We start from the raw sequence: 22,069 nt of genomic DNA on the forward strand, positions 1-22,069 counted from the left end.
CCTTTTTTTTTTGGGGGGGAAGTGGGAGCCCCCCCTTTTTTTGAGGGTTTATGCTTTGGGGGGTTCCCCCATAAAAAATTTTTCGCCACTTTTAGAAAGGGGGTCCGGCCCCCGGGTTATTTGGGGCCAGGCCCCCATTTTTTTTCGTTTTTATAAGGGGGTGGTTTTTCCGGGGCGGGGGTTTAAAAAAATAGGGTTTTCCCCGGCCAAACAAAAAAAAAATTTTTGGGGGCCCCCGTTTTTTTGGGGAAATTAAAAAAAAAAAAAATTGGGGGATTCGGGGGGCCTAAAAATTCCCCCCCCCCCCCCCCCCCCCCGGTCATCTGTTTCCATTTCTGTTCACGTTACCGGGCAGGAAACCAAAGGCCATCATAGCTTGATCGCAAGTTATCTGGTTCCCTACCTTTGCAGGAAATTTTACAGAAAACTCATCACCTTACACGGATGCAGAACTCTGGACATCAATTCTCTGATAAGTCAACTTATAGCGCCATTACACCAGCATGCAACATGTCCCACACATCAAATAACCCCAACTAGGTGTTCCACATCAACAGTATAAAATTCAAAAAATAAGAACAGCCGACAAACTGTACAAGGGAATTACTTGAACCTTGATGTCTGATATATATAACCGAAAGCCCTTGGTGTTACTGGCAATAGTTAATTAAAGAAACAAAAGACAGAGGAACCAACAGTCCATGAAAGTTCATATTGCAAAGAAAAAAAATTATCAATCTGACATTTTATTACCACAGGCAGGGCTTGTTTTGACAACAGGTATTACTAACTGCAAATTTCTTTAAACATTTAGTGTACACAACACAACTATGCCCTGAAACTTATCAAAGAATGGGTTTTGATTGTATATATAAGGTTACAAGGAGAGAAACAAACTATTGTACAAAGAATCCTATCCAGCTAGTTCAACTGAAGATGGCCCGGAACTCTACAGTTGTGTGTTAACAAGGAGACACCTCTAATCTTCCAAACAGAATTTTCGATGGCTTACCATGGTGGGTTTTCCTGCAGCCATGGTTGAGATGTTCAATGCTGCACTTTTGTGGCGATCTGTTGCCATGTCTCCGTAATTGAGAAGCACAACACTGCACTAGATGAAAACTTAGTCATTATCCATCATCAGAAGGGGTTTCATGTGAAGGCTGGGGATGCTGCAATCCATCCTCAGGCATATCAAATTCAACCAATGGCTTCAATTGTTCTCTAACAGCATCTCGTTGGAGTTTCATCTCTTCGATGACCATACTCTCTGCAACCTTACAGGACTGCTCGTCACTAAAAGCAAGGGTCCATCTCCCATCAACAAGATACTTCTTTGTCTTCGCTTTATGTTTTTCAGTGTCCAAAAAAGGCACTGAAGAAGGTCGAATGCGTAGATGTAGCCACTTCTCATGCTTCATATCTATTCTTGGCTGAAAGAAAGCAAAACCAAGGATATCCCAATGAGATATGCCTGTGAAAATTAAGTTTGTTTTGGTGCACCACAATCATAGAATATGGTGGACTTCATATAATGACGACAACAAAGCAAAAAGAACAATGAAACAGATTTTCCATGGCATCATGACACATACATCAGATCCTGCCAAAGGAGCCATGACACGGACAATTCCTCGTTCTTGCTTTAGAGGTAATTGTTCTAGAAGAAGAATCCAACCAGAAGCTCCGTGAGATATGGCCAAAAAGCAGAAGTGGCGTTCTTTGCCCCTCTCAAAGGCTATTCGACAAGGAACAGCGCCGACTGCAAGAATAATATGCCAGACAATTATGCTTTAACAAATCTAGAGGAACTAAGATAGCTTTGCATTTCTCATAATGCTAACATAAAGATTTATAGGTAAACACAGACCTAAATTGACCTCAAGCCCAGGTTTAGGCACTGAACCACCAAAATCTGCAGCATTTGCCCTAGTACTTACAGGCAAATCAACTGGAGGGTAAATAGGAGGTTGCTCTGTGAAAGTTTCTCCAAGGCAGAAGAGTATAACTTGATGCTGCAGCACAAAACCCTGAAAATCACAATAATTCAGCGAACTTGCATAACTCCTAGCTTCGTCTACAAATTAAGCAGAGAATCCAATCAACGTAATGACGGAAAATCAAAAACAGAATATGCAGTTCAAAAAATTCAATCATGACATTATACGCTAACCTCAAAAGCTATCATTAATGTTTCTTACGCAAGCATGCAAGGTAGAGGAAATACAGAATATTTGTCTAATCGAGGTGCTGTAGCAGCAGCTCTGCTAAGGTAGTAAACTCCAGTTGATCTATTAGGACTTAGGAGGAAAAAAAAATTCTAGCACAACTTATTGATCTCACCAGTTCACCAAACAAATGAATGGTAACTGGAAATTTTAACTGGTGATCCACCATCGGAAATAACATTAAAGAATGCAAACGAAGTGACAATTGATTTCAAAATACTCTACTGCGGTAGAATGTGTATATTCCAGTGCACTCCTGCCATTCCCTTCCTTTCCTCAACCTCCCAACTCCTATGTACATGAACTGAACAATATGTACACAACCATCTGCGGCCACCAATATCATTGCACCAGCAACCAGCTACCGCTGTTGTGTAGGCACCACTATGCCATCCCTGTTTTCTCTGCTACAACCAAGCTAGGGAGGCCCATGGGACATCAGCGTAGGCACCACTGCTGCCACATACTTTTGTTTTCCAAACACAGCTGCTTCCAAGCCATGTGTTCACATGAAACTGCCGTGTTCTAGAGCTACCAGGATCAACCTGTGTGCTAGTGCCTGCTAACTGTGCACACTCAACACATCAACCTGCCAAATTCTAATGTCTACGTGTCAGTGAAGCTGTGCTGCTGTGCCACATAGTAAAACCAATGGTCCTTGTTAGAGTATATGAGTTTAGGCCCATGTGGCTAGGCCCATGAGGCCCATGTGGCTAGGCCCATGTGTATGACACTATATTCCTAACCCTCTAGGGTTAGCCCATGTTATGGAAAATCAGAACTCTAACATGGTATCAGCAGCCGGGCGTGGAACCATCGGTTTGCTGCCTTTGTACTGACTTTGGGGTTTGTGGAGGCCAAGTCAGATACCTCTCTGTTCATCTATCACCATGGGACTAAGACTGCATATCTGCTGCTCTATGTTGATGACATTATCCTCACAGCCTCCAGTGAGTCACTCCTTCGGCGGATCATCGCCTCTCTTCAGCAAGAGAGCAGGAGTTTGCTATGAAGGATCTGGGTGCACTTCATCACTTCCTCAGGGTCACTGTTGAGCCTCACCCTGCTGGATTACTCCTTCACCAGCGGCAGTACACTCTTGATATCCTGGAGAGAGCTGGGATGACTGACTGCAAGCCCTGCTCCACTCCAGTTAACACACAGAGCAAGCTCTCGGAGGCTGAGTGTACACCTGTGACAGATCCCACTGCATATCAGAGTCTTGTCGGGGCACTTCAGTACCTCACCTTCACCCGGCCGGATATCACCTATGCAGTTCAACTGATCTGTCTCCATATGCATGACCCCCGGGAGCCACACCTCACCGCTCTCAAGCGGATCCTTCGCTACCTCCGCGGCATCGTCGACTTCGGTCTCCTCCTTCACCGACGGTCGTCCTCCACCGAGCTCGTCTTCTACATTGGCGCCGACTGGGCTGGGTGTCCGGACACCCGCCGCTCCACCTCCGGCTACGCCGTCTTCTTAGGCGGCAACCTGGTGTCTTGGTCGTCCAAGCGCCAGCCGGTCGTCTCCCGCTCCAGTGCCGAGGCGGAGTACTGCACTGTCGCCAACGACGTGGCTAAGGCTTCCTGGCTCCGGCAACTCCTCGCCGAGCTCCACAGCCCTGTCTCCCGGAGCGCACTGGTCTACTGCGACAACGTCAGTGCGGTGTACCTCTCCACCAACCCGGTTCAGCACCAGAGGACCAAGCATGTGGAGATCGATCTACACTTCGTCCAAGACCGGGTCGCCGTCGGCGATGTTCGGGTCCTCCACGTCCCGACCACCTCCCAGTTCGCCGACATCTTCACCAAGGGTCTCCTGTCCTCGACCTTCACCGAGTTCCGCACTAGCCTCAGCATCACCAGTGGCTTGTTGTGTCTGGGGGGCGGCTCGTGTGCTGTACTTCTTTTCTTTCGTGTCTAGTCTGTAAACTCCGCTGCGACCGTAGTTCAGACTGCGGGGAGTGTTAGAGTATATGAGTTTAGGCCCATGAGGCCCATGTGTATGACATTATATTCCTAACCCTCTAGGGTTAGCCCATGTTATGGAAAATCAGAACTCTAACAGTCCTGCTATCTGCCCTACCAAACATTTGACAAAAAAATCAAGGTAAACAATGAAACACATTGATTTGTAAATTTGTCACTCTGGAAATGAGAACTATAGAAATTTTAAACCAGATCCCCATTTTTACCAAGTCACAGTTGCAAGTTAAGATTAAATTTAGATACAACTGTCTTAATTTCTACAATGCATCTTTTTTGTGGTATTTTGAGTATGAAACTGATGGCCACAACCCTTGATGATCAATAGTAAAAATGTCAGCCAACTATTGTAAGCGCATTAGCTGCAAAACACCTCAAGCAGAGCATCTTTCTTTGTACAAACAACTATCCATGTTTTAAAGATGGAATATAATCGCATCAAAATAGATCAGCTGGACTGGAGTAAATGTTGATGGTTTAAGATTTAAACTAATTTAGCAAGAGACACATTGAAGTGACAATGCAGTAATAACATATATTTCCTTTGATATGTGGCAACAAGCCCCATTATTATAAAAAAACAACCATGGTTGAATGATAATATCACATCTTTTTTAAGCATTTGTACCATTGATGAAAACCCAAAAATGGTGCCTTCTACAAAAACCCATAAGCAACGCACAGTAGCACAGGCCTTGCATGACCAATCCAGGCCTCCGGATATCCAAGGAGGACTATCACTAATAGGGCTTTTCAAGTATTTTCAATTGTGGGATATGTCACGGGATATACATCTTCCGAGGATGAAGATGTGCATATATGGAGACTGGATGGCTCGGGTAGTTTCTCCAAATTTGCTTATCGTGCTTTCTTCAATGGAGCAATCCCTTTTGAGCATTGGCGTCGGCTATGGAAATCCTGGGCTCCATCAAAATGCAAAGTTTTTTCTTTGGCTCGCCGTCTGGACACGGTGCTGGACATGGACAGACTTGCGTGGTGAGGCCTTCCGCGTCCGCCCAAGTGTCAACTATGCGACCAGGAGGAAGAAGACATTCAACATCTGCTCACCACATGTGTGTTCTCCCAGGATTTTGATGGTCCCTGGGATCCCTGCACAGGTAAGCAATTAGCTTACCAGCACACCCACACTCGCTCACTATGGCTAGAGGTAGAAGAAAGGGGTTGAGCACAAGCACACAGACACACATAGCACAAGCACTAGCGCTGGCCAGAGCTCTGCTCTTTGGTTTGTGGCAACTGAACTGAAAATTACACTACTAGGGTTGCACTTATATACACAAAGGGTAGGTTCAGTTTGTGTATGAACTGAACCAGAAAAAGTGGGCTGCTATACTGCAGTCAAAGTCTACTATCCTAGCTGCAGGATAAGCCTGCAATATACTTATTAGCTAAGGACACAATGGCCTACCAAAAATCTGTGTCCTCACTAGTCCTAGTCAAGTGTTCCCACTACAGCTCGACTGCTGTTCAACCTTTCAAAGCTGGTCTTCAGTTTCACATTTCTAGTCACCAAGCTGCAGCCTTGACTGAAGATTGGTCTGCAGTTGCAGACTTCTTTGCAAGTCCAGCAGCAAATTATTCAACAATTCTTCCCCTAATCTTGCTGCTCTTGCTTGATTTCCACCATTCCAATCTTGGTCCTCAGCTCCATGAACCGAAGACGGCCGAGTGGCTTGGTGAGGATATCTGCGAGCTGTCGTCCGGTTTTGACAAACTCCAGAACAACCTGTCCTCCATCGACACAATCACGGATGAAGTGAAAACGAGTGTCGATGTGCTTGCTGCGGTCGTGGAGGACTGGATTCTTTGCAAGGGCGATGGCGGGCTGATTGTCCACCATTAGGGCTGGCGGGTGAGCTTCCTCACCAGTCACCAGTCAGCTTGCCCAGCATCGCTGAAAACAGTGAGCTCCGGCTCACCTTTTTCGGCCTTGGAGGGTGCCTCGCTGAAGATTGTGAGCCTTAGCCCACCTTTGCCGCCACGCTTGGGGAAGATGATCACTTGATCAAGCGACCTGTTGACGTAGCGCAGCAGCCTCTTGACCACCATCCAATGATCTTCTCGCGGGTCCTCAATGAAACGACTGACGTACCCAACCACGAATGCAATGTTCGGTCGGGTATGAGTGAGGTAGTGCAGCCCACCGACGATGCTTCGGTAGCACGTCGCGTCCACCTTCGCAGCAGTGCTGTGCTTGCTCAGCTTAAGCTTGCAATCTGCCATGCCGCCACGCTCCAGCAGCTTCTCCGCATAGGCACGCTGGCCTAGGGAGATGTGCTCCTTCCCTGGCTCACCTCAATGCCGAGGTAGTAGGAGAGCATGCCAAGATCGCTTATCTTGAAGCAAGCTGCCATCTCACGCTTGAAGCGATCAATGTCCTCTGCACGTGCTCCAGTGACGATCTAATCGTCCACATACACGCCGACGACGAGCTCCTCCTTCCCCATCGCTGCGTGTAGAGCACGTGCTCTGTGACACAGCGAGTGAACCCAAGCTCACATAAGGTAGCATCGAGCTTGGCGTTCCATACCCGACGGGCCTGCCGCAGCCTGTAGAGCGCCTTGTGCAGCTTGAGCACCTTGTGGTCAGCACCCTTGACAGTGAAGCCTGGAGCTTGCTTAACGAAGACCGTCTCCGCAAGCTCGCCGTTGAGGAATGCAGACTTGACGTCGAGGTGGTGGACACGCCAATCCTTCGCTGCTGCCATAGCCAATAGCAAGTGAACGGACTCCATTCGCGCCACCAGAGCAAAGACTTCCTCGAAGTCGATGCCCTCATGCTGCACAAAACCGCGGGCAACAAGTCGGGCCTTGTACTTGACAATGGCACCGCGCTCATCCCGCTTCACCTTGTAGACCCACTTTAGCCCAATCGGCCTGCAGCCCGCCGGTGGATCCACCAGCTCCCATGTCACATTGTCCTCGATCGCCCTCAGCTCCTCCAACATTGCCCGACGCCAATTGGCATCCCGTTTAGCCACTGTGAACGTTGGCAGCTCCTCTGCGCTAACGAGTAGCTCTGGGTCATCTAGAAGCCGACTAGCCAACCCAGGAGCTCGCCCTTCGCCGATAATGTTGTCCGCGCGTCTGAACCGGACCTCCTCGCCATCGTGGAAAGCATCCACGTACTCGTCGATGTCGGTGCGTCGAGAAGCGAATTCCAGTGGTGGTATCCCCTGTCCTGCTGTCGCGAGGGACTATGGTGGAGGTAAATGCACTGCTGCTGTGGAGACTGCTCTCCAGCAGCAGTCTTCTGCAGCAGCAGCCTGCTCTCCAACAGCAGCAGTAGCAGCCTGCGCTCCAGCGCCATCTCCTCCTTGCATCACCATGTGCTCGATGGTGAAGGTGCTGCTGACACCACCAGCTTCCCCGGTGCCATGCTGCACCCAATCCCAAGCAGCCATCTCATCGAACACCACAACCGTAGAGATCACCACCTTGCCTGTCTTGGGATCATAGAGCCGATAGGCCTTGCTGCCCTCCTCGTAGCCCAACAGCACCATAGGCGTGCTTCTGTCTTCCAGCTTGCCGAGGCAGGGCTTTGTGTTCTTGACATGGCTAATGCAACCAAATGTCCTGAGGAAGGAGACATTAGGCCTACGTCCATGCCAAGCCTCGAACGTCGTCTTGACCTTCAAGGCCTTGGTGGGCGCGCGGTTGAGGATGAACACCGCCATGGTCACCGCCTCGCCCTAGAACTCCGTCAGGATCTTCTTGGCCTTCATCATCGACCTCGCCATGCCAACTACAGTCTAGTTGCGCATCTCAACCACGCCATTCTGTTGTGGTGTGTACGGCGCAGTGTGGGGGTGCACCGCACCTTCCTCCGCATAGTATGCAGCTAACTCCACATAAATAAATTCGCCTCCACGATCAGTCTGCAGCACGCGCAACTTCTTGCCGCTCCCTGCCTCTGCATGCGCCTTGAACTTCTTGATCGCCTCCAGCGCTTCACTCTTGCTGGTCATAAGCTGCAGCCACATGAACCGGTTGCAGTCATCTACCAGCAAGATGAAATACTTGCGACCTCCATGTGTCGCTGGCGTGATTGGCCCACAGAGGTCACCGTGGACCAGCCCAAGGCCTCAGCCGCGCGATACTTCGCCACCTTCGAGAACGGCAACCTCCTTTGCTTCCCGGCCAGGCAGCTGTCACACAGCTCGCATGTGTGCTCAATGTGAGGCAGCCCACGGACCATCTTCTCCAGCTTACCGAGGGCGTTGAAGCTGAGATGGCCATAGCAGACGTGCCACAGCCATGGCTCCTCCATCCGCTGTGCAGCGAGGCACATGGGCTGCTCCACCTTCAAGCCGAGAAGGTACAGCTTGACCTCTTCACCTTGGCAAGAGGTCGCTGCTCCCGGTCCTTGATCTTGAGGACGCCGTCATTGATCAGCACCTCGTTGTTGCGCTCATCTAGCTAGCCAATGCTGATGATGCTTGAACGCAGCGGGATGTAATACACATCCGTCAGTACGCGGTGCTCACCGTTCTGGCACCTGAAGATGATGGTGCCGCGCCCTCGGATCGCCACCCTTGAGCCATCACAAAACTTCACCGTGTAGGTAACATTCTCGTCGAGCTCGGAGAAGGCCACCTTGGAACCCATCATGTGGTTGCTGGCGTCGGAGTCCAGGTACCACTGCTGCTCCTGCTCGCTGCCCACACATCCGAGGTGGACTTGGGCACGTGGCTCGTCGAGGTTATCGCCCTTCAAAGCCCTCCCGTGCTCCTATACCGCCATCACCTCTCCCTTCTCCTTGGCCTCAACGTCGTGCAGTGCACAGAACATCGCCATCATGAGTGGCCTCATCATCATTATCAGCCTGCGCCAAATGAGCTTCGGCCTTCTTCTCCTGCGATTTAGGCACTCCTTTGCCCAATGGCCTATCTTCCCGCGGAGCCTGCAGACGTTGGGTCGATCTTCTTCTTCTCCGAAGAAGCCTTGCCACGGCGCTTGCCATCGCCACCGCGGCTGGAGGAGGCTTCCCCGTACTTCTTCTCCTTCATCTGGGCAGCCCACTCCTCTATCAGCAGCAGCTTGCCCCTGTCCGTTGTTATTGTGGCCTGCTCCATGCGCTCATCCACCGCCCGCAGACGGCCGGTCACATCCTCAATAGTGAGGGTGGACAGGTCCAACATTGTCTCTGTGGAGAGAGCAATTTGGATGTACTTCGGTGGCACGGAGTGGAGGTACTTTGAGACTGCCTCTTCTTCGTTGATGGTGACGTCATAGCTCCCTAGTTTGCTGATGAGCGACGACAGGCAAAGGGAGAACTCCTCCACCGACTCTCCATCCTTGAGCTTGAGGTTGGCGTACTCATGCTTCAGCAGCTGGGCTGTCGCCTTCATTGCGCGATTAGAGCCGACGCGCATCGTAGCAATGGCCTCCCACGCCTCCTTAGCAGTCTTCTTCGCCCCCAACGATTCCCTATACTCCGTCGGCACAGCAGCGAGGACAGCCTCCATCGCTGACATGTCGTCTTCTTCATTGTCGGTGCCCTTGTCAATAGCATTCCAGAGCCGTTGGGCTCTGAGCTCGACCTTCATGGTCACCGTCCACTCGCCATAGTTGGTGCGAGTCAGCATTGGCCAACTTGTGCCGCTGACCTCCCGCACGGTGCGCACAACGACCTCCTCTCGTGGCTGGGCAGCCCCAGCAGCACTACTGTCAGCCAGATGCCATCATCGGCGGTTAGTCCGGCGACGCAGCTGTACGGCTCCGATACCACTTGTGTCCTCACTAGTCCCAGTCACCGACGAGGTTGCCCATGGTGCAGAAGCACACCTTCTCGCCATTGTGGAAAGCGTCCACATACTCGTCAATGTTGCACGGAGAAGCAAACTCAACTAGTGTCGCTGGCGATGTCCCCTGCCCTGCTACAACAGGGGACAGTGGTGGTCTATGCACAGATTCTAGTGCGCCCACCAGGCTAGACTTGGCAGCTCACCTTGTGCCGCCATGGCTACTAGACTAGGCACGTCCGTAGCTGGCTCCTCTGCTCCGCAAATGACCATGTGCTCGATGACAAACATCCTGTCAAGGCCGAGGCCACCATTTCGTCGAACACCATATCCCGCGAATCCACCTTCCTCCACGCCGATCAAACATCTGATAGGCCTTGTTGTCCCCCTCATAGCCCAGGAGCACAATCTGCGTGCTCCTATCTTCCATCTTGGTGACGTTCAACTTGGTCTTCCTGACATGGCCAATGCACCCGAACGTCCTACGGACACGCCCGACTTCCTCCAGAACCAAGCCTCGAACGACGTTATGCCCTTCAAGCTCTTCGAGGGCACACGATTGAGGATGAACACCGCTATGCTCACCACCTCTCCCTAGAATTCTACAAGCATGCCCTTCACATAGCCTCTTCCTAGACTTCTACCAGCATGCCCTTCGCCTTCATCATGCTTCAAGCCATGCCCACCATCGTCTAGCTCCACCGCTCCACCACGCAATTTTGTTGCAGTGAGTACAGCGCAGCATTAGGCGGTGAATTCCACCGATGTGAACTCGCCACCATGATCCATCCTCAGCACGCGGAGCTTCATCCCAAACTCTACCTTAGCCTGAGCCTAGAAACGCCTGTTAGCCACCACTGCCTCATCCTTGCTCGTCATGACCTACAACCACATATAGCGGCTGCACTCATCCACAAGTAGCAAGAAGTAGCGTCGCCCGCGATGCGCGGCCGACACGATAGGCCCACAGAGGTCGCCATGGACGAGCTCGAGCACATTCCCCGCACGAAACTTGGCCGTTTGCAAAAAAGACGTGCTCTATTTTCCTACTAGACAGCTGTCACATAGCTCGCCAACGTGCTCGATGTGGAGCAGCCCTCGCACCATCTTCTCCAACCGCCTGAGCACGTCAAAGCTCAAGTGCCCTAACTGCACGTGCCACAGCCACGGTTCCCCAGTATACAACCTGTTACACGAGCATTGTACCTTGGTGAGATGTCGTACCTTGGTGAAAAGTCGTTGCTCCTGGTGGAAAATCCTCACCACGCTGCTCTTAACGAGCAGTTCATAGCCACGTCGTCCAGTTCGCTGATGCTAACAATGCTCGAGTGCAGCTAAGGGATGCAATAGACATCCGTCAATGCGTGGTGCTCCCTGTTGTAGCATCAGAGCCTCAGAAGTTCGCAAGATCACAACACCACGGCCTCAAATCACCACCTTCGAGCCGTCATCAAACTTGACCGAGCCCGTCATGCTGCCGTCAAGCTCAGGGAAGCTGGCCATTTGGTTGTTGGATCCTGAGTCCACGTACCACCTCTACTCCATGCCGCTGCCCACTCGGTGGCCTTGGGTGCACGCACGACTCGTCAAGGTAGATGGCCTGTGATGCCTTCCTCTGCTCCGCAGCTGCCGCCACCTCCTTTGCCTCTGGCTCTGGCTCGACGTCACGACGTTGTGAAGTGCACAGAACGTCGCCATCAGGAGAGTAGGCTCATCATCATCCACCTGCGCGAGGTGAGCCTGCGCCTTCTTCTCCTTCGTATTCTGCAATCCTTGGCCCAATAGCCCGTCTTCCCGCAACACTGATAGGTGTCCATATCAAGAGGCTCGCCGTCCTTCTACGAGGCCTTGCCGCGACGCTTGTCGTCGCCGCCACGGCTGGAGGAGCCATGGTCCGCTTTTCCCGCATTCACGCCATCCACTCCTCGGTCATCAGCAGCTTGCCACCAGCCGCTGTCGTTGCTGCCTCCACGCAATCATCACCAGCAACTGACTGATGCAACGCCTGAGAGCTGTCTTACCCCCCCCCCCCCCACACACACACAGCATAGGTAATGCTCTGGGCACTACTATGTGATGGCCACATGGAACCAAGTCTGGCTGCATGGAGCTAAATTTTGGGTAGTATTGTGTTGTGCGCTACTCTTGCCAGAGAAAGAAGAAAAGCAATGGGCCAGCAAGAAAAGGAAGGGTCATTTGGAATGGTCAAATGAATTAGATAGCATTTGCTCTTATGTGGCATGACCCTAAAAGGTTTTGGGGCTAGAGGCATGGGCCTATAATAATTCAAAAGGCAGAGGTAAATACCAGTTGAAGCAGTGGCATGAACCTAAATTTTCCAATTTCAATCAAGATGTAAAATATATCAGATATGCATAGTTATGCACTTACATTGAGGTAATATAGGGTTTGATCGAATTATCCAAAGAAGAAAACACTGAAGCACAGTTAAATCCATAGTCCTGAAGCAACCCCTAATATATGGCAACTGGCCAAGCAACCCAATCCTCTTCCGTAAGCTTCCCAAATGTTCAACTCAAGTGTTCAGCGTGTTAAGCTGTTGCAGTTTATAGCAATTGTTCAGCACAGCCAAAAGTCTGCCACTTTGCATCATGAGAGACAGTGTTTGTACTCCTCCATTCAGCTAATATAGATCTCTTCATCCCCCATTGGTTGCTTCCACCAGCAAAATGTTTCTATGTCCTTGGAGATCCATGGAGGGTATCTGTTATGACCGGCATCCCCTATGCTTGCCATAAGCCCAGTGGTAGCTAAGGGGCTGCGGTCGGCCAAGGGGCTAAAAACCCATAGTTATCTTTTAGAGGGTGTTATTTATTATTTGAGAGAGTTATAAATTTGGATGGATGGATCGGCTATAGGTTTTGGATTATGGTAAAATTGCCTTATTAAAGAAAAGAGCATACCGCTTACTCACAACTCAGAGGGGATGCCGCTTACTACTCAAATCCGGGTTTTTGCAAGAGTTGCGTTCTTATATGCAAGAAGAAGACTTAGAAAGAACAAAGAAGTTTGGATCCGCAAAAGTATGCTTAGGCAGTTCCTTCGCTGAGCACAACAGAATGAAGAGGAATTTGTTTCATTTCAAATACTTCTTCTTATGGAAAAGAAGGAAGGAGGAAGAGGAATTGATAAGAACAATAGGGGAAGCGGAATGGAAAAGAAGGAAGGAGGAAGAGGAATTGATAAGAAGGAAGGAGGAAGAGGAAGGGGTAGAGGAGATCCTCAAAGTTATCGAGGAAAACGAAAACCGAAAAAGAGCAATAAGCCCTTTTGTTTACACAAAAAAATTATATAGAAATTCGACCTATTGCTCCGGATCCCCGTTTACTAGGAAGATAAGAATCAAAAGGACTTGTAAAGACTATAGAATCAATTAAGCAAAAACAATCTTTGTTTCTGGCTTCCCGAAGGGAGTCGAGAGAAACCCTATGCCCCGCCCTAACTCCACACGCGCAGCAGCAACGGCGCCACCGCGCCGTCTTCCTCGCACTCTTAGACCCTGACCTCCGATCTCGCACTCATAGAGCCTCCGCTCCACGTCAGGCAGGACTATGCTTCTTATCAACCTGGTATCAAAGATGTTTGGTCCTCTGGCCTCCACAACCGTCCCACCATCGTCCTCCACCAAAGCATCGTCGGGGTCCTCCCAACCTCTGGTCTCAGGCACGTCGGTCTCTAGTGCGCACCCGCTCACCCTATAAGGCCTCGCAGGGCTGGTCGGGCAGATCACCTAGGACATGGCTGGCCTGAAGGCGGCCAGGGCAAGTTTCCAGCTGCCGCCACCGCCCAACCATCCCCCACTCCAACCGGCTAGGTTAGGCGTGCCGCTCCATCGCATGCGCTAGCCATCGTCTCCATCGCCGCTGTTGTCGTGGGCCATGAGCACCGCGGTAGCGCATGTCTACATGATGGCTACATCGCTGACCCCGACATCGGGCCACTCAACGGCCCCAGCTTCGGCGTTTCCTATTGCGGCGCTCCACCACCGCCCTCCTTCGGCGTTTTCTACGGCGGTGTTGATGGAAGCCTCTTCTACGGGGGCGCTCCTCACGCTGGGGCATCCTCGTCCTTCGGGAGTGGCGGCATCTCTGCTGCTTTTCCGGCCGAGGACAACGCATCGGCCACCTAGGCGGCCCCCAAATTCTACAAGCTCAAGTTCTCGACGTATGACGACGGGGTGGGTTCTCTTAATTGGCTGAATAACTGCAAGCAATTCTTCCGCGGCCAGCGCACCTTGGCTTCGGATCATACCTGGCTCGCTTCGTACCACCTCCACAGCGCAGCGCAGACCTGGTACTATGCGCTGGAGCAAGACGAGGGCATGCCAGCGTGGGAGCGTTTCCACGAGCTATGCTAGCTGCAGTTTGGCCCTCCGGTGCAGGGTACTAGCTGGCCGAATTGGCCCATCTCCTGTTCCAATCTACCATCCAGGAGTCCGCATAGCGCTACAACGCGGTGCTCTGCCATGCCCACGACCTCTCCCCTCGCCAAAAGGCAAAGTTGTTTGTGGGTGGTTTGCCCGAGCACATCAAGGTGGATGTGGAGATCAGACACCCACCCGACCTTCAAACAGCAATGTACTTGACACGGGCGTTCGAACACCGCGTGGCAGCTTTTCTTCTGGCACCGCAGCCGTGCGGCAGTCGCACTCCAAGCCTTCCCCGATCACCTCCGGCGCCATCAGCGGGCTCCGCAGCGCCATCCCAGCAGCCGACGTCCTTGTCCACATCTGCGGCTGCCCCACGTTTCCGTCGCCTCTCACCGGCCGAGCAGGCGGAGCGATAGTGCCAAGGGCTCCGCTACAATTGTGATGAGCCTATGTCCGTGGCCACGTGTGTCAGCGCATCTTCTACGGAGACTATCTCACCGATGACGTTCCCGCAGAAGTTGTGGTTGTGGCCCTGGAAGAGGAGTCGCTTAAGGACCCGACGACGACTGCAGTTGCATGTGCGCTCACGCTGGAGAGGGGGGTCCGCCCACGGTCTCCCTCTACGCCATCGTCGGGGTTCGACCAAGAGTGCCATGCTACCCCCGGCCACGGTCACCGTGTCGTCGCGCCACTCGACTCCGACTCCACAACGAACTTCATCAACGCCGACCTGCTACGGCGCTTGCAGTTTAATCGTCCTTATCGGTCTATAGCACTCGATTAGGGCCTTCGATTCGATTAGAGCGATCAGAAACCTGATCGTCCAATTAATCGTTGATTAATCACGATTATTCGTCCGATCAGGCTCCTGACCGATCAGAGTTGATTGTCAGATGGGCTGCTTTTGGCCTGGGATATATTTAATTGGGTCAGGCCCATTAGGGTTTCCCTTATAACTTCACCCCCACTCTCTTCTCAGTCCTCACTCCCACTCCAGCCGTCAGCTACTGAGCTGCTGCTCCTGCTCGTGCTGCTTGCTGCTTGCTTGCTGCTTCCTCCTCTTCCCTGCTGCCTGCTTCTTCCTCCCCCTTCCAGCTCCAATCCAAGCAGCCCGTTGCTGCTTGCTGCTTGCTTCCTCCTCTTCCCTGCTGCCTGCTTCTTCCTCCCCCTTGGCCCCTTCTGCTGCAACTGCAAGGTCACCTACTCTCTAGCCTCTACCCCACCTGGAGGCTGCAGGTCCAAGGGAGCACGAAGATGAGCTCCTCCTCTGAAGGCGAGCCATTAAATCAGCTTTGCTCTGCCATCTCCTCTCCACATATATACCATGCATATATGATATATACTTATATAGTCCTGCTATATGCTGGACGATTAAATGGACGATTAGACCGATCAGGAGTCGATTAATCGTCCTGATCGTCAATTAATCGTCCTGATCGGTGCCAGACCGATTAGAAACGATAAGCCGATCAGAAAACATTGCGGCCAAGGGACTAAAGGCCCATAGTTATCTTAATTATATAATTTTAGTGGGTGTTATTTATTATTTGAGAGAGAGCTATAAAATCTTGTAAAGACTATTGAGATCAATTAAGCAGAAAAAATCTTTGTTTCCGTCTTCCCAAAGGGAGCCGGGAGAAACCCTGCGCCCTGCCCTAACTCCTCCCCGCGCGCAGCAGCCACGGCGCGGCCACGACGTCTTCCTCGCACTCATACAGCCTCCACTCCACGTCAGGCAGGACTAGGGTTCCTATCAGTATCCTAAGTATTTGGGTGGGCTTTCCTCTTGGCAGTCTTCATCGTCTTTCGTAGTTCTACAACTAGCAAGAATGCAATGCTGCATGTATGAAAATATTTAGTGTTTGGTATTGTGTTCCAATCACAAAATTTGCTTAATAGAAATAAAAAATTATTATGACCATTTGACAGTTGAGGAATTAGTAATAACATGTGTCGATAAATTTCTGCAGTCATGCTCCTTTGTTCATTCCCCAGCTCTTAAATTATAATTTTCATTTATTCACTATCCCTATAAAATCCTACTCACTTCAGAAGAGTAAAGTGTACTTTTTCCTTCAGTTTTCCTGAGTGTGAGCACATCCAATTGATTTATCGTATTTTGTGCCCCAATTTCCTAGAGTCCAGCATGCATAACCACCAGGGAAAAGCTATGGCATTTTCTATTAAGAAATTTGGTTGTACATCTTAGCCATTCAATTGAATTGCATATTTTCTAATCAAATAAGGGATATTATGCGATTGTGTCACTTGCTCAATGGTCACAAAATACAAAAATGACTACAAACTTCATGCATTTAGAAGGCAAAATTCAGAAGCAAATCTGAATAAAGCATCTTTAGAAACAATGCATGAATATGAACAACTTGTTTCTTGTTTGATATTGGATAGTTCAACTGCATATGAAGGCTACCGCTGGTAAGCACTTTCTTGTGAGATATGTGCGAACAATGGTAAGCGCTTTCATGTGAGATCTGCTAACAATTAATAATCTCAGTAAGGTGTAGTTTGACCATATAAGCATTAAGCACTGCTTGGGAAGGTAAAGATAACATTCACTTCCATTCATGATTATTATTATTAAGAGCTCCTTATCCAATGGGAGGACAGAACAAGCTTGTGATTTGGAATTGTACACATTTTAGGGGAAAAGGCAATACGTGGGATATCAACTAATAATGATCCATCCATACCTTAACCATCTCATAGATTCCCTCTGCGATGGCAACAGAAGAATCACCTGAAATACAGTCCATAAGACTCAGTACATCACAAGTTTATGGAAACTTATCACTGTATTCGTAAGACATAATTTGGGCCGAGAATAATATATCAATTAGTCCTAACTATTAGCATGTTTAATACTGTGCTTATTGCCTGCATGCTGTTGCCTGGGATTCTTTCCTGGTGTGTTGTCTGGGATTCTCCCCCTTTCTTAATTACTACCTTAGCTTCTCCTATAAATCCTTGTAATCTCTGCTAATACAGAAGCATGTTTATGCTCTAATACTGACCTCCAAATGAACACAAATCCATGGGTACAATAATAGATTTGGATCCTTTTGGTGGTGAAGATGCCTCAATTGCTAACTCCAAAAAAAACACAAATATTAGGTGCGAATGTTACGTACAGAACACATAAAAACAGATAACATTCATATCAAGATTGAAATTTACCTTTCTTGCAGTTCCTCCAAGCTTCTTTAACAATAGGAAGAAGCATGTCACACCAGCATCCTCCAGATTCCTCAGAAAGCTTTGAGCTACAATCCTTGTGTGAATCCTACATATAGCACTTAATAATCAGCAGGAGGCAAAGAACACTATTAATATGTCTACATCTCTGGTAAGGCTGATTCAATAGGATAAACATTTAAGAAAGCCATTTCAGGGGGTGTTTAGTTCCCCATAGAATACAAAATGCAAAAAGCCAACTACTTTGGAGTGATGAAATGTAAAATGCCAAAATTTTCAGGGTCATGTTTAGTTCCATCCAAAATACAGAATTTATTGCCCTCATGAGAGCCTCTTGAGGCCAAAATCCAAAATGGAAAATAACCACCTTTTTGCCAAAAAATTCATGGTGTTTAGTTCCATTATGCAAAATGATGGAGCAAAACCCAAAAGTTTTTGGGAAAAAAGGGAACTAAACACCCCCTCACTTCTCTGTAAGGCTTCTATACGCCTGGGTTGTTAGTCCCTAGGATTCATGCACAGGTAAGCAGTAAGCTTACCAGCACAAACACTCACTCACTATGGCTAGAGGTAAAAGATTGGGTGAGAACAACACACACACATGCACTTCAGAAACTCTAGCGTTGGCCAAGGTTCTGCCCTTGCAGTCGTGGCAACTGAACTGGTTTAGGCTGGTGCCTTTACCTTCTATTTATAGCTGATATTTATAGCTGATAAAGACTTCAGAAAACAGCCATAGTGGCTTTCTTACAAATTACACAAGAGAAGCTTGACTGCTAGTCAAGTCTAGTCTACTCTACTCTACAGTCCTACTTGGCTGCTAAGCCTTGCTAGGAAATTTGCCCTACAGTAGCAAGAAGTTTTGTCAGCAATTTCTTGCAGACTTTTCTAGATAGCAGCAGATTATCTTACAATTCTTTCCCTAATCCTGCTGCTAACCTAAAACCTTGACCACATCCATGCCAAACATCTTCCTTAGCTCCATGAACCGTAGGCGCCCGAGTGACTTGTTGAGGATGTCAGCGAGCTGTCTGCCGGTTTCGACAAACTCGATGACGGTGCTCCATCGACGCAGTCCCGGAGGAAGTGGAACTTGATGTCGATGTGCTTGCTCCGGTCATGGAGGAAGGGTTCTTGGCGAGAGCAATGGCAGGCTGATTGTCCACCATTAGAACTGGCGGGTGAGCTTCCTCGCCAGTCAGCTCGCCCAACAGCCAGTGCAACCAAACAGCCTAGCACACCGCCATGACTACTGCGACATACTCCGCCTCACATGTCGACAGCGCTACGATCTTTTGCTTCAGCGACTGCCAAGCAATGGGGCTGCTCCAAGGAAGACAAGCATACCGGAGGTGCTCCGTCGACCATCAATGTCGTCTGCCATGTCTGCATCGCCAGTGAGCTCCGGCTCACCTTCTTCAGTGTTGAGGTGCCTCGTTGAAGATCATGAGCCTTAGCCCACCTTTGCCGTGACGCTTGGGGAAGATGATCGATTGATCAAGCGACCCCTTGACGTAGCGCAGCAGCCTCTTGAACGCCGTCCAATGATCTTCACGTGGGTCCTCCATGAAACGGCTAACGTACCCAACCGCAAACGCAATTTTTTCTCGAAAAACGCAGGAGAGCTGCGCATCATTATATTAAGAAGATAAAAAATGGGACAAGAACCCATACAACACACACAAAAAATATCCACACAAACACACACACACACACACACACACATAGCTCTAACCTCACAAGAACACTACACTGCTGCTAACAACGCGCCTGTGACAGAGAGACTGAATCCGACCCAACGCACACACAGGGCACTGGGCACTAAGCACCCGAAGCGAAGGTAGCCAAGAGGGAAAGCCCTCGAGCCCCAGCCAAAGACCACGACCTTCTTTCATCTTCAGCTACAGCAAGTGCACCAGCAACACTTGGAGCCGCACCATCAAAAACACATTTGTTCCGGTGTGTCCATAAGGTCCATGCTCCCAAGATTATGAGAGAATTAATTCCTTTCCTTAATATCTCACCAGCAGCATTGCTCACTCTTTCCCACCAGTTATGGAAAGATATATCTGTGGGCTGTGGGGAGTAGGCTCGGAGTCCAATCTGAGAAAAAAGCTGAAACCAGAACTCTCTTGCAAAGACAGGAAGGACTAAGAGATGATCAATAGTCTCTGCAGCCTAATCGTCCAGCCGGGTATGAGTGAGGTAGCGTAGGCCGCCGTCGATGCTTCGGTAGCACATCGCGTCCACCTATGCAACGGTGTTGTGCTTGCTCAGCTTCAGCCGCTCCTCCCTCGGAGTCGCACTCGGCTTGCAGTCTACCATGCCGGCCACACTCCAACAGCTTCTCTGCATAGGCATGCTGACCCAGGGAGATGTGCTCCTTCCCCTGCCTCACCTCAATGCCGAGGTAGTAGGAGAGCGCGCCGAGATTGCTCATCTTGAAGCGAGCTATCATCTCACACTTGAAGCGATTAATGTCCTCTGCTCGCGCTCCAATGATGATCAAATCGTCCACATACACGCCGACGACAAGCTCCTCCTTCCCCCGTCACCGCGTGTAGAGCACATGCTCTGTGGAGCAGCGAGTGAACCCAAGCTCGCCCAAGGTAGCATCGAGCTTGGCGTTCCACGCCCGAGGGGCCTGTCGCAGCCTATAGAGCGCCTTGCACGGCTTGAGCACCTTTTGCTTAGCGCCCTTAATGGTGAAGCCCGAAGCTTGCTGGACGAAGACTGTCTCCACAAGCTCGCCGTTGAGGAACGCAAACTTGACGTCGAGGTGGTGCACAAGCCATCCTTCCCTGCTGCCATAGCCAACAGCAAGCGAATGGACTCCATTCGCGCCACCGGAGCAAAGACTTCCTCGAAGTCGATGCCCTCACGCTGCACAAAACCGCGGGCAACAAGTTGGGCCTTATACTTGACAATAGCACTGCGCTCATCCCACTTCACCATGCAGACCCACTTTAGTCCAATCGGTCTGCAACCCGCCATTGGATGCACTAGCTCCCATGTCCCATTGTCCTCGATCGCCCTCATCTCCTCCAACATTACCCGGCGCCAATTGGCATCATGTTCAGCCACTATGAACGTTGGTGGCTCCTCGGTGCTAACAAGGAGTAGCTTTGGGTCATCCAGAAGCCGACTGGCCAACCCAGGAGCTCGCCCTTCGCCGACGATGTTGCCCACCCGTTTGAACCTCATCACCGTCATGGAAGGCGTCCACATACTCATTGATGTCAGTGGGTGGAGAAGCGAATTCCAGTGGTGGTGTCGCCTATCTTGCTGTCACAGGGGACTGTGGTGGAGGTGAATGCGCTGCTGCTGGTGGAGACTGCTGTCTAGCAGCAGCAGCGCGCACTCCAGCGCCACCTCCTCCTTGGAATGCCACCTCCTCCTTGGCACTCCATCGTTGACATGTCGTCTTCATTGTCGGTGCCCTTGTCAATGGCATTCTAGAGCCGTCGGGCTCTGAGCTTGACCTTCATGGTCACCGCCCACTCGCCATAGTTGGTGCGAGTCAGCATCGGCCAACTTATGCCGCTGACCTCTCGCACGGTGTGCACAACGACCTCCTGTCGTGGCTGGGCAGCCCCAGCAACACTGCTGCTGTCAGCCGTCTCTGAGCCAGGTGCCATCGCCGGCGGTAAGTCCGGCAACACAGCTGTACAGCTCTGATACCACTTGTTAGTCCCTAAGATTCCTACACAAGCAAACAGTAAGCTTACCAGCACACACACTACTCACTATGGCTACAGGTAGAAGGGGTGAGAACAGCACACACATACACTGCAGAAACTCTAGCGTTGGCCAAGATTCTGCCCTTGTGGTTGTGGCAACTGAACTGGTTCAGGCTGGTGCCTTTACCTTCTATTTATAGCTGACAGAGACTTCAGAAAACAGCCCTAGCGGCTTTCTTAGAAATTACACAGGAGAAGGTTGACTGCTAGTCAAGTCTACTCTACTCTACTCTACAGTACTACTTGGCTGCTAAGCCTTGCTAGGAAATTGCCCTGCAGCTGCAAGGAACTTGCACTGCAGTAGCAAAGAAGTTTTGTCTGCAATTTCTTGCAGACTTTTCTAGACAGCAGCAGATTATGTCTTAGTCTTACATGGGTAAGGGCACTCTCAATGCAGAAACTACAGGATATTTTCCATAGCCTAAGAAACTACCCATGGAAACCACAATTCACAATGCAGAATTTTTTGTATGGGGCCCTTTCTTACCTCCATCCAATCTGTTCTCCATGTCCAACAACAGGAAAAACTAGCAGCCCTCCCCAATGCAGTGCCTGTAGTTTCTTCTACCATCGATTTGCATAAAGACGCAGTTTTTTTTTAGAAACTGTTTCTTTAATTTTTAATCTCTCAATAAATTACTTGCCACATCAGCAAAATGTCTACCTGGCAAGGTAATTAATAGAGATACAAACCATGCTGGTTTCTGCATTGGGAGTGCCCTAAAGCCCAGTTAGGAATTTAAAAT

At 50.0% G+C, this 22,069-nt stretch overlaps 1 protein-coding gene across 1 annotated transcript in view; it reads right to left on the reverse strand.

Moving 5' to 3' along the window:
• The window catches only part of LOC8085777, a 40,331-nt gene continuing 18,980 nt past the window's right edge, over window positions 719-22,069 (reverse strand). Inside the window, exons 16-21 of the mRNA XM_002447533.2 lie at window positions 17,566-17,671; window positions 17,403-17,474; window positions 17,082-17,128; window positions 1,871-2,030; window positions 1,596-1,762; window positions 719-1,433 (exon numbers count right to left, since the gene is read on the reverse strand). Coding sequence (XP_002447578.1) covers window positions 1,131-1,433; window positions 1,596-1,762; window positions 1,871-2,030; window positions 17,082-17,128; window positions 17,403-17,474; window positions 17,566-17,671 — 855 coding nt within the window. The 3' untranslated portion in view covers window positions 719-1,130. The remainder of the gene's footprint in view (window positions 1,434-1,595; window positions 1,763-1,870; window positions 2,031-17,081; window positions 17,129-17,402; window positions 17,475-17,565; window positions 17,672-22,069) is intronic.

The sequence above is a fragment of the Sorghum bicolor genome, chromosome 6, assembly GCF_000003195.3.
Source record: "Sorghum bicolor cultivar BTx623 chromosome 6, Sorghum_bicolor_NCBIv3, whole genome shotgun sequence".
Lineage (NCBI taxonomy): Eukaryota > Viridiplantae > Streptophyta > Magnoliopsida > Poales > Poaceae > Sorghum > Sorghum bicolor.